The 13,535-nt window shown below is 34.5% G+C and overlaps 1 protein-coding gene across 2 annotated transcripts in view; it reads left to right on the plus strand.

Moving 5' to 3' along the window:
- LCOR (ligand dependent nuclear receptor corepressor) overlaps positions 1 to 13,535 on the plus strand; it is a 131,487-nt gene that overhangs the window by 80,321 nt on the left and 37,631 nt on the right. For both annotated transcript variants that reach the window (XM_051981773.1, XM_051981774.1), the window contains exon 7: positions 1,871 to 1,964. In XM_051981773.1, coding sequence (XP_051837733.1) covers positions 1,871 to 1,964 — 94 coding nt within the window. The remainder of the gene's footprint in view (positions 1 to 1,870; positions 1,965 to 13,535) is intronic.

Below are 13,535 nucleotides of genomic sequence, written 5' to 3' on the forward strand. Positions count from 1 at the left end.
TATTTGTTCTAAAATATAGTGTAGTGTAGTCTTTTACTATAGTAAACAATAAACCAGTAATAGCGCAATGGTTATATTTAAAGGATGAGCACTAGTGGTTAATTAGCCAATATACATTTATCATTTCAGCTTATAAGTTATCTTCCTTCAGTAATGGTTCTACTGTTAAATTATTATCAAAATCATTATTATGTTTATATCTTTGAAAAGAGATGGTTAATAAAAATTTCCATATAGACTTAAAATGGCTCCTTTGAAAATGCACCAGTGACACCAGATTATTTTTTTTTTTTAATGAATATTTTTAATCTTGAGAATGTTACAACCTGCAATAGGAAATGAGAAAGGTACGTAGGAGTCTTATGTCACACTATATAGAGGGATTTGCTGCTGATCACCTGGTATCAGAGTGCATTTAATATTAGTCTAATATATTAATTTTGCCTAAAATACTGTGTGATATTTTGTTTACCAAAAAGCATCTGTGAGATGATTGCTTGATAAAATTAGTTTACAAAGTTAATTACTAATGTTTATACAAAGTGTAGTTTTTTTGTATCATATGCACAGATGGTAACAGTGTACTATTTGGTATGTTTTTGCTTAATAAAGAAAACCTTCTTAAATGATGTCTCACTTTTGTTGCTTTGTCTTCCTCAAACTTGTCATGCCAATTTAATGTTTTCTTAAAAAACACACCCACACAAATAAAAGCACACTTAAAACATTCTTCCTATTAATTTCCATTTAGAAGTGGATTTTTGATCCATTTCCATATTTAGGACTATCATATTATGTATTTCAACTTCAATCAGTTGTGTAGGAAAGTGTAGTTGGATCACTGAACTTGAAGTTACTGAAGCTGGGTTTAAATCCTAGCTGCGCTTCTTGTGTCATCTTGGGGCATTTCTTTTAATCTATTTGAACATCATTTTCTCCATCTATAAAATTAGGAAAGTTAAACTAGATGATCTCTGAGATTCCTTTCAGCTCTAGATTTGTGATCTTGGAAGAATAACCAATTTGTATTAAATATATATGAAATCACATGCTAACAATGCTGCATCCCACTTTATGGAATTTCTGTGTATGGCATAATGGAAACAGCACTAGATTTAGAGAAGACATAGATTCAAATACCACATCTGATAACTGTGTGACCATAAACAAGTCATTTAACATTCTGAGCCTTGGTTTTCTAATTTGCAAAATGAGAATAATACAAGTACTGTCCCTCACAAGGTAGTTGTAAAGATCCAATGAAGCAACATTCCTGAAATTCTTTGTTAACCTTAATCAATCAATAAGCATTTTATCATTGTCTGTTTTTTTAAAAAAAACATAGTTTTCAGTTGTAATCTAACAAAAATATTTTATTACAATAAAGTTATTGTAGCTAAGTTTGTAAACACTTTTGAATGATACTTGCAGGTATTTTGTGAACCCAAGATATCTGGATTTTACCATTTTCAGATAAACTGTCACAATGTTTGTGAGATTTGTAATTGCTTAGCTCCAGAGGGTCATCTTTTTACTAGATTTCTTTGACAATAGGTCTGACTTGACTCCCTCTTCACCATTAGCTCACATAAAATCTAAGTTAAGTTTATAATCAATATCGTTTTCAGTGGATACCTTTTGAGTCCCCTCCATCCCCCTTTTTTGAAGAGAGCCTTTTTTTGGGGGGTGTTGGTTCGCAAGGCTTCAAATGGATTGCTTGTATTCTAAATAATATGATTGATTTAATAATTCAGAAATAAAAAGTAAACATATTCATCCACAGTAAGCTGATAACTTTTTAATCCAGTAGAGTTCATGGTTACGCCTAGTTTTTTTTCACGTTCTCAGGTGTCTCTTTATATTTCTACAGACGGTGTCCTTGATCTGTCCACTAAGAAAAGTCCATGTGCTGGCAGCACTTCTCTCAGCCATTCTCCAGGTTGCTCCAATACTCAAGGGAACGGGTAAGGGAAAATATTTGCAGCTTTTTCATAATCTTATCAGAAGTAATGTATTACACTTTGATATTAATCTCACATTTAAAACAAATGAAAATCCTTCAGAGTAATGATTTTGATGGTGGATCTTTTGTAAAGCAGCCTTTTGTCCACCTCCTATGAAAAGCTGCATTCTGAAATTCGATAGCACAGGCTAATAATTTTACTTTAGTTTTATTAAGTAGTTAAGTACTTGGCAAGAATGCATTTGTATTTTTGGATGGTTCATTGGTTTGACATGTGAGTAAAGAACCTTAAATCAAATATTACAAAGTTAAGATAATGTCAATTATATAGACTTTAGCTTGAAAATTTTGGATGAGAAGTGACTTCAATATAGAATTTGGTACATACAGAATTTCTGGGTTTTGGTAAATGTGAACTGCAACTATAATCTCTAATGCTGACAGTTCATAAAATATAATGGTGCTTTCTATTGCCTCTAACAGATGGGGTTGATGTGGGGTATTGGTAGATAACCTCTATCAGGACAATATACAGAATCAAAAGTGAGTATTCTGATTCTGAGAATCAGATTTCATAGTAAATGATCTGGAGCCCTTTATCAATCATGTATTTTTCTAAAAGCTATTTTTATGTAGAATAGCTTAGAAATCAAGAAACATAGAAGCAATATTAAGAAGCTGTCATAGCATTGTAGTATGTTAAATATGAAAAAGTCTTTCTAGTAATACTAAATGATATTTAGGGTTAACTTCAGAATACAAACCTTTTGGAAGTTTACACAGGTTAAATTAAGTGTACATCAAAATGTCTTAACTTTTTGAAACATTCTCTTAGCTGTCGTTTTAAAAAGTATCCCTTCCTTGTAGTGCTTTGTAATATCAGCTACTATAACACTGTCCCTATTATTTTTCCTTAATGTTTCTTTTTTTTTCCTGTCTTTTTGAAATGAAATAAAACTTACTGTTAATTTTGTCCATTTTGGGTTTTAAGAAGTATTTGCCTTTCCTTTTCCCACCACTCTCTTCTTTAAATATTGATTTAAACTCAATATATCCCTCTCAGTAAATTCTGTTCTTATATCACAATATCATGTAACATTTGGGAATTTTTCAGGAGTCCAAGTAGTATGGAACTCTTAGAGAAAACTTGCCGCAATTTGGGGGGGAGGAGGGGACCGGCATAGTATTTTTCTTAAAGTGTGTCTTTGCAGACCCCACCTTCATATTGGAAATTATTTCTGTTCTTTTCATTTCATTGAACTCAAATCAAGTTCTCCAGTTTCTTAAGTGAGTTAGCAGTACCGCCCTATTTTAGATGAAGTTTTGATATTACTTTTGCTGATCGTAACATAAAGCCCACAAGAAAAAAAATCTAGCATGTTATTTTTGCAGATATAATAGGAATCATTCCAGTGTGTCTAATTTCTTAAACATTCACTTACTTGTCTAGATTTTATTAATGTTATCACTTCTTTTGGGCATGCTTTACCATTCGCCATTATTGACCTTGATAATCTGTCGTCATTGTGAAAGTCTGACACTTGCAAACCAGTATAAGGTTGTATATGTAGTTGTGGGGGGGGGGGGGGAGGAGGGGGGAAGAGGGAGACTAAGAGCTAGTAATTCATGAAATCACTAACTTTTGGTAACATTCTTTGGGGGTCATCAACTTAAATATAGATAGAAATGACTACTCCACAAACATTTTTAAAATGCAGTTTAAAAGACATATAATTTTGAACTAAATTTTGAAGCATTTGAGGAATAGAAGTATTGGAGGTAAAAAAAAAAAAAAAAGACCATTTCTTTGGTGCCTGGCACATTTCAAATGGAGAATCAGCGATTTCTCATTCATTGTGTTTCTTGTTGTGTTTAAAAGGAAGCAGAGTGGTAAGTTGTTAACATGTAGCTTCTTTGCTAATGGCAGTACCACTTTGCTTTTAATTCAAATGTAAAAGAATGACAAATTGTTTGGAGTTGTTTATTTTTTGATGATGAGCAGCAACTTTTTGTGTGGGTTAAATGAACACCCATCTATGGCCTCCACTATTGTGAACCACAATTCAGATTTTGTAGCAGATTGTCCAATGTTTGTTGAATGTGTTGCATTTTAAAGTCATTTGGCTTACTCTTTTATTACTGTACTTGTTTAGTGGTAACGTCACATTAATAACACAGTTGTGTATAGAGGTATGGAGACTGACTATTACTTTGTAATTTATAATTAAGGTGCTATTTTCAGACAGTTGCGCGAAGCTTTTCTCCTCCGAAAATTTGTGAACCCAACCAGAGACCAGCTGACAGGTTTCATTTTTCTTTGCCCAAAAAGCTCCTGGTTTTTGTTTTTTTAATTTTTTTGTTTTTATTTTGTTTTTGTTTTTGTTTTTTGGTGGACAAGTTTTAAAATGACTGCTGAGACCTTTTTTAAATTTTAGAGAGAGAGAAAATAAATAACACAAAGTGATGTTACCCAACAAGGCCTTCTAATAAAGGAGTGGTCCCCTCACCCATCCCTCCCTACCTGTGCAAGTCCTGCTCACATCAGTTTCCTTCCATCCAATTAGGCGACCTGGGAGACCCAGCCAGCACCGTCCGGACGGACTTCGGAGTGGTGATGGGGTACCTCCAAGAAGCCTACAGGATGGAACCAGGGAAGGTTTTGGCCACTCCACATCTCTCAAAGTTCCACTGGCGCGATCACTGCAGATTAGTGAAGAACTACTGAGCAGAAACCAGTTTTCCTCAGCTACCAGCCTTGGTTCATCTGGATTGCAGAATCATGGGCAACATTTAATCTTATCCAGGGAGGCCTCTTGGGCAAAACCACATTATGAATTCAACTTCAGCCGCATGAAATTCAGGGGAAATGGTGCACTCAGCAACATCAGTGACCTTCCTTTTATTACAGAAAATTCTGCCTTTCATAAAATGGCACTTCAAACTAAACAAGATGGAAAAAAGGACGTGAGCCATTCATCTCCTGTGGATTTAAAGATACCACAAGTTCGAGGCATGGACCTTTCATGGGAGTCCCGCACTGGTGACCAGTATAGCTATAGTTCTTTGGTCATGGGTTCACAAACGGAGAGCGCGCTTAGTAAAAAATTAAGGGCTATTCTTCCAAAACAAAATAGAAGAAGTATGCTGGATGCTGGACCGGATTCTTGGGGCTCAGATGCTGAGCAGTCTACCTCTGGACAGCCATATCCCACATCGGATCAAGAAGGAGATCCAGGCTCCAAGCAGCCTCGGAAGAAAAGAGGGAGATATAGACAGTACAACAGTGAAATACTGGAGGAAGCAATCTCGGTGGTTATGAGTGGAAAAATGAGTGTTTCCAAAGCTCAGAGTATTTATGGGATTCCCCACAGTACACTGGAGTACAAAGTAAAGGAGAGGCTGGGCACTTTGAAAAACCCTCCAAAGAAAAAGATGAAATTAATGAGGTCGGAGGGTCCAGATGTTTCAGTAAAGATTGAATTAGATCCCCAGGGAGAGGCAGCACAAAGTGCAAATGAATCAAAAGATGAGTAGGAATACTGTAGAGTGCCAATTACTTTACAAACTGGGTGAGCACTACTGCATTGTTCAGTTATCATTGAATGCACCTGACCCCATTTACTGTAACACTTGTTCTTTGCAGATTTTGCATGAACACCCAGGTCAAAGGTGCATTATGAATGTTGCATTTTTGAAATTTTCCATGTGCAGTATGGCTCAAAATATCTTTTTTTCCCTTTCTCCCCCTTTGGCCTTTTGCATGTTTCTCTACAATTTAGAGAATTGAGTTACCTCACAGAGAATGCAGATACATGGAAGTGGACTCCTTGCCTATAGAGCCATTGTGCTTTTTTTTTTTTTGGAGGGGGGGAAGGGAAGGAAGTTACTATCATGTTTACCTTTTTTTCCCCTTAAAAAAGGCCACTTTTTAAAACACAACTTGGAGCTTTATTCATAATTAGAAAGCCATCTTAAACTAGAAAATTATTTGGAATTTTCTTTTTCTTTCTATCCAACTAATTGAAGTATTACATAAAGTACTTGCTCTTTAGATAGGACTTTAGAGCTTATGGAGATTGGTTATCTCCTTAATAATTATAGTAATCAATTGGTCTAATTACATTTATTATTTTCTTTCAAAAATTAAATTCATTTAACATTAATAATTTGTTTAGTGCTCACCCAGTGGGGGGGAGGGGAAAAGGTACATACACTACCTTCAAAAATGCTTCAGTTAATTACTTCGTAAACACTACCTTCACTGTAATTTTGTTTGGAATTTTCTAAGGGTAGGATTTGATCTCACCAGTTTGTGAGGATGTAGCCTTATCTCATGGAGGACAAGCTCCGTTTTTACTCAGGAGCAGTCAGGGTACATTTAATGATACGATAAAGTATGCCTCATTTTTAGCAAAACTAGGTTTCTTTGTAACCTTAAGCCCTTTTTTACAGATTTGAATATACGTTTACTAACTACTATGTGTAGTTCCAGCAACTGGTTTAAATTATTCCAAATCTGTATATTAGGGTTGGGGAAATAGGGAAGGGAAATGTGTATAACTGTGATCTTTTAAAAATGATCTCTTGACATTACAACCTCAGTAATTTGCCCAAATGACCACATTGATGAAGGATCTTTTTTTTTTTTTTTTTTGATGTGTGTGTGTGTGTGTATATTGAGGGGAAAAACAAAAACCCAAAGGTAGCCTAATTTGATTTAGGCTACATATCATACTTAGCTATAATTCAGTCATGACTAAAGATCCTTAGGGTGTTTCCTTTTTAAATAACCCATTTGCTAGTAACAGGCTTTTTTTCTTTTTCTTTCTTTTTTTTTTTTTTTTTTTTTAATTTAGTATCACACTTCCCTCTCCTCTCTTCTTCTTTTCCAGTTTTTAACAGTAATAGGTTTTGGTAATAGATATTTAATGGTTGCTTAGCACACAATACTTTAAGTAGTTTCAGATCTTGTTAATATAAGCACTCCTTAAACTTTTTTGAGATGGGGAGAGTGGAAGAGGAGGTTTAAAACTAAGTTTGGCCAATAAATTCTTCTAGTGTTTCTGCAACAACCATCCATAACTGGGTGAAGCCTACAGGTTTTAATGCTATATGTCAGGATTATTGACTGTGTAAAAACAGAAGAAAAACACTGCATATGTCATAAATTAAAATCAACTGAGAAGGGTTTTTAAGCCCTCTCAGTTTTAAATTGCTCAACCAAAAGAATCATTGGCTTTTATGTATAAAATAAAAATGATAAGTATTGTATTTGGGTATTGATTAAATTGAAGTTGGTGGTTGTGAATAAATACCAATATTTTATAGGGAAGGAGGACTTAGGCCCAAGACTGCACGGTTTTGTTTGTATGAAAACTCTGGAGCAGTTAACTAAATTAACCTTTTTAGGTTAAGTATATATACATGTATTTATGTATGTATATATGCACACATACTTTTTTTTTCCTGCAACTTATTAGTTCAAAGGTTAGGCACACCATTGCTGTCACTTAAAAATATGCACTGTTCATTTTTAACATAGACTGAGCTGGGGGCCCTTGTTTGCTTCAGTTACTTTGTGTGATGATTTAAACACCGAATGAGCCTGCTTCCTCTTAGACTTCTAGTTGTCACCTGAACATAATAAGCAGTTTGAGTTCAGTACCAGTTTGTAAACTCTGCAGTATTTCCTAGCATAGCTGGAAATTGCAATAAAAATGCATTGTTAAATGTATGGCTTCATCTGCTGTTAAAGGAAGTTGTAGAAAGTTTGCTGCAAGCTAAGGGCTAAATTTTTAAAGGAAGCTTCTTACTTTCCACCCCCTCCCCCCCTTTTTTTTGTCAGCACATAATTAATTGTGGCTGCTAGTGCCTTCTTGTACTTTGCTTGGATTATTCAGTAGCTAAAGATTGATGCAAAAAGGCCCTTGTGAATGCAGTTAATTTGTGCATGTGCTATTTTTTGATTTGCAGAAAGATATTAAAGGCCCATTTAAAAATTTGGCCCTAAAAGTTCAAGTTTTGTAGAGTTTTACTGTTCAGAGAGAGGTTTAACCCTATATGGTAGTCTATTTAAGTGATGTATGAGTTGAGTTTTGTAAAACTTTGTCATTGTAGTGTACATGGAGTGATCATTTTACTAACATAAATATTTTCTATGTGTGTTTCAGTGGATGACAATCGAGCAGCAGAAGAATGGTGTGCCTACCCTTTAATGCTGCAGTTTAAAAAGAGAACTTGTATTGTGTCATTTCAGATTGTAGGCTAAGAATTGTAAATAGTGAAATTTGAGTACTTCTATTATTTGCTTTGGTTTAGAAAGTGAATTTTAAAAACAAACCAAACTCTAAATGTTCTCAGATTAAATGTCCTGAGACCTGAAGATTGTAATATTCATGTCTGTGAAGCTTTTTAACATTACACTTGAGATCAGTGAAGACTTACTATTCAGGTAAACTTTCTTTTCAGAGAAGCTTTTGAACAAGTGTATTTTCTCCAAAGGTCTCTTGTGTTGGCTTTTTTTTTTTTTCCAGTAGATTTTTTTTTAAAGCACTAATTGCATTACATTGGTAATTGCAATATAAAATAGCCATTATTGTTTTGTGAAGCATGGTTGGAATTAGTTAGTGGTCCCTTTTAAATTTCATGAGCCTCTCAAAAAAAGACAAAACAAAAAAAAAAAAACAAAAACAAAAAAAAGCTGCTGAATATTTCAAAAGATATATATTTTACCTTATTGTAGGTTTTGTAAAGTTAGTTTGTAATATTCAGGTGCACTTTTAATGTTAAATTTTGTTCTCAAAGTTCCATTATACCATGTATTTCTTGAAGTGGTTCATCACATGGCTGGCTATCAATCTAGGTGCTGCAGTGATCTCTTTATGTTTGACTTCTCTCTTGATTTGCCGCTATGCTATATTGGCACTTTCAGTGTAGATCGACTAGTTGTATTTGGGATCATTTTAAATATGTAATGGGGGATTGTCTTATTAGCATGCTTAGTTTCTGCTGACCAGAGGTTTGCAGGGCCCAGACCCTAGTTAACCAGTTGCTTTTTTTGGAGTGGGAAAATGTAATTCATTTGTCACAAAAGCCTTCTTTCTCACTTTTTTTTTTTTTTTTTTCTGGATATGTGGATGATAATGCTACTAGGTCAGGGATAAGTATTTAGAACCTGTTATTCCTACCTTTTTGTGAGAGAACACTGTAACAATACGCAAGTTCATCACTGTTGTAGTGAAAACTCTTAATAAGTGATTCTGTGGAAGTATTTCTTTCTGGTATTTTTAATCAATTAGTCTTTTGATTCCTAAGACAGTGTACTTCATGTGTAGTCATCAAGTTTGGCAGTAATATAGTCTTCTGTCATGATAGTGTGTAAGTAGGCTGACAGGAAGTTAAGAGGTTTTGAACAATTAGCAGTCAGCTGTGAAATTTTTCTCTGTTCGAAGTACCATGAAAGATAAGGTTGTTTCCTTTCACAAAACAAGCATTTGTGTATACAATACTTCAAAGTATTAAGTTTGCTCTTATACTGAAATAGATGTTGCTTAGTAAGCCTTTGCTGCAACAGATCATAAATAAGATAATTAGGGTTTGGTGTGATGGGGGTCCTTGTATGGAGTTAACGGTATGGTTCTGGTGAGCAAGTTCAGCAAGTGTGAAGTGTTTTAGCTTTATTTGAACCATATTTCCTTTCCAATGTTGAAGTGCTTTTAAAAACTCTGGTTATCTAATACCAATCATTACCTCAACCAATTGGCATTTTCATTCCCTAACATTTTGCCCCAGCTGTAACATGAGCTATAAGAGATCAGTTATTCTAACACTTTGGCACCATAGGAAGTTTAATAATTGTTTAACTTTTTTCTTTGAGGGACCTCCAAACTGTATGCAAAACTTACTTCTTATAAAGACTGTCATAGCCAATTTCTATGATTGAGAGGTAGTTAATACAGTATGTCCATTACTCCTTGAAATACAGAATGGAGGCTATTCCATTATAATAGATCTCTTAGACTTCTTACATGCCTCACTTGGAACTTAGCTTTCATTTGGTGGGCTCCATCTGTGTTTTTGTGATCCTTGCTAGAACTTGAAGCTTGTACTACATTTGTAAGTTTTGAGGGTGATAAATTGAAATTTCTGCTTAAATTCAAAATGTTTTGTAGCTACATACTACATACTAGTTAGTTAGGTGCCTCTTTATTATAACTGTCTCCCCCTTAGCTTTGAACCACCTACTTTTGCTTTTTGATATCTTTTACCTATATGAATGCCAGAGGACATTTTTCACATGAGCCATCCTTTCCTCTTTATTCAGGTTACTGAATGATAGAAGATTGACAGTGGACTGAACATACTCTGTTTTGTGGGAAACATTAAAATTTGATGAGTGGAGTCTTAGCTTTGATGAAGTAGTAGACCATTTTCTTTGTTACTTGTGACCTTCCTTTACAATTAATGGCTTTTTGTTATTACCTATGGCCAGACCAGTGCTATCAAAAGCTTAATGGTCTTAGTGAAACAGCCCCATTAGTTAATGAGTTACTACATTGTGTGGGCCAGAAAAATTATTCATATAAAAATGGTCTTCAAACTTCACCAAAAGAAAAAAGATAGTTTTATGGTGCATGGAATACAAATCCCCAGATCTTTGTTTGTTTGTTTGTTTAGCATTAAGTCTGGTTACAACCAAGCAGGTTATGTGAATATGGCAATTGAAGGGAAACTGGAGAGAGATTCTGTGCAATTAACCCCTTTTTCTCCAAAATGACCTTGCTTTAGCCTTTAAAAAAAAAAAAAAGTTATAAATTAACCCTGTAGCATAGCACTATAGATGTGAACCCTAACTCTTATGAAGGAGATGGAGATGGGGGGAGGGGACGGGAAAGGGATACAAATATGTAGGCTTTTGAGAGAAATTAGGTTGGGATAAAGATGGGATAGCTTAAACATTTTGTCCTAAACTCTGAAAACTAGTAAGAGGACATACTGTGATACAGTTGAGCCATCTACATTTCTTGAGTCAAAAATCTAGATTCTTTTTATAGCCATTTGTGAGAAGCATCTAGATTAATATATGTTAAATTGGCAAACTTCAAAATGTATGAGTTATATATAAATTATTGATACTATAACTTGTTGGAGGGTACTTTTAAGTTTTCTGGTTGATATATAGCTATGTGTTGAAATAGCTAAAAGAGATTTTGCAGAAGCCTAAAAGTAAGCACTTTTAGTTAATCACAGATTAATTGGATGGAGCAAGTATTGTAGTCATATTTAATCTATATTATTTGTATGTAAAAATTGAGCTGTTTATCTTGTCTTAGACTGTTATTGAACGGTCTTAAGGTAATTATTTTTAGACACTGGAAATGACCCTGTACACACATACCAAAAAAACAAAAACAAACCAGTTACACATATTCAACGATCCATACCTCTTAGACTTGTAGATTTGTCTTGGGCAAAGAATTTGTGAAACTATTACCAGTATTAGTGCAGTCTTGGGTTTCTTGTTCTGCATAATTGCTCCCTTTCTCAGGTATCATCCTGAAAACACTAATTTTAAAATAATCTCTTTAGAGATTAATTTCTCAGTGGATAGTGTGGAAGGGGCTGGACATAGGACACTGATACAGTAGAACAGACTACAGCAGTTACTAGCCAAATGAAATTGAGATCTAAACTATTTTTGCCCCCATCAGAATAATGGGGACACCTACCAATTGAGTTTAATAAATACTTGGTGCTGCACTTCTAAAAAGACTTTTCTTTTTCAAAGGTGATTTATTTTTCTTTATTGTTGGAAGCACGAGCAGTACATTTTACTGTCACTATTAAAGCACTTGTCTGACATTTTTAAACTACTGGAAAAGGGATAATTCAGCACTTTTTCTGTTACAACACTAAAGTCTTAATTTATCTTGTCTTCAGAGTCTTAGGTACTGTAAGATTTAGAGTGATTAAAAAAAAAAAAAAAGCAAACCATCTCCTAATCTGGGGTCAGATCACATTTATATAAATAAATCTTTGTCTTAAGGAAAAAAAAAGATAACATAGTATACCTTCCAGGCAACTCTAGTGTTTGCTTGATCTTCCTCTCATTTCATTAAGCTATTTTAGAGCTTAGGAATTTGGATTTGAGAGGAAATGAGGGGAAAATTCCCCCAAATGAAAAATCGTGTCAGATCATTATTGTCGCTAGGAAAATGGGTAGGGATTCTCTCTCCCTTTTATGTCTTCAGGGAATGAGCAGTATTTAGTATCTTTGGCTGAAATTCAAGCCTTTTTACCATGTAAATTTTTAATATTTGCTCACTGACATGCTTTTTACATCAGAGGACTGAAAAAAATGAGTCTTAATGTTTTTAAGTTGTGGAATGGTATATTTCTAAAATGAAGGGGGGTGGGGAAATAATTACCTAGGTTAGAATACCAGCATTAGTCAGTTTAAGGAATTTTAGTATGTAATAGCAAAGTGTTTGATTAAAAACCTAATCCTGAATTGCTAGTCTGTAATTAGGTGCTTTCTGATTTAGGAGATAAATAGTCTTTGGTTATTGATATGAACGGTTGTATGCCGTGTTGTCGGAAAACCAGACTTTTAAAGATAGAAACTTTTATCAGATTCCCACTTGTTGCTTGTACTAATGGGATGTATACTTTACTGCAGCTTATTGCTGCTTTGAAAAGAAATGTATACGATATACTTTCGGAGGGTTTGCTCATAATTCTTTATAACCTCCACTTATTAAATTGTCAGACATGGGTATTTTATCAGTCCGATATGTAAAGTAATACTAATGTGCTTAGGAAGCCGACTTGTTCACACTGTTAAGAACCCTCAGGGACAGTTGACACACTCTTCGAACTCAATTCAGGTACTTCTCTACTCTATTCCTAAACCTAGCAGTGACTTGTATTTTTTGTTTTGCTTTTCTTTTGAAGTGCTGGTAGCACATCCTTGATGAATGTCAACTTAAAACTCAGTTCAGGTATCCAGGTATAACTCAGCCAAACGGATTTTAAAGCTGCATATAACTCTCCAGCACACAGTGCCTCAGACACTTATAGTGGCATTCTGTATATTCAGTTATTACTACTGAACAGATAACATGGGGGTTCCTGTTAACAATGTTTTGTAAGAGATGTGTGTGTGTATGTGTATGAGTATGTATGTGTCTATATATTATATATTTATGTCTATAATATATATACACACACATAGACACACATATACAATTAAATTATATATTTTAAATGCCACTAATAGCCAGCACAACTAAAGTAAATAACATTCCCAGCTGCTTCTATAAATTATATAGAGGCAGTTCCTTAATGTGGCTCTTGCTTCTTCACCATGACTACTACTAAATTCAAGCACTGGTCCTTGGGTGTCTGACCTCTACATTCTAGTTATGCAATGTCTTTAGAGAATTCTGTGCACTGGCCACTGTGATGGAACCAATGGGCCAGGAGTGCTTTGAGTTTATTAGTAGTGATTCTGCCAAAGTCGGTGTTACATTATTCAGTATGTAAAAATGTCAAAGAATCAGCAGAGGTGGAG

Source organism: Antechinus flavipes, chromosome 2 (genome assembly GCF_016432865.1).
Source record: "Antechinus flavipes isolate AdamAnt ecotype Samford, QLD, Australia chromosome 2, AdamAnt_v2, whole genome shotgun sequence".
In the NCBI taxonomy this organism is placed as follows: domain Eukaryota; kingdom Metazoa; phylum Chordata; class Mammalia; order Dasyuromorphia; family Dasyuridae; genus Antechinus; species Antechinus flavipes.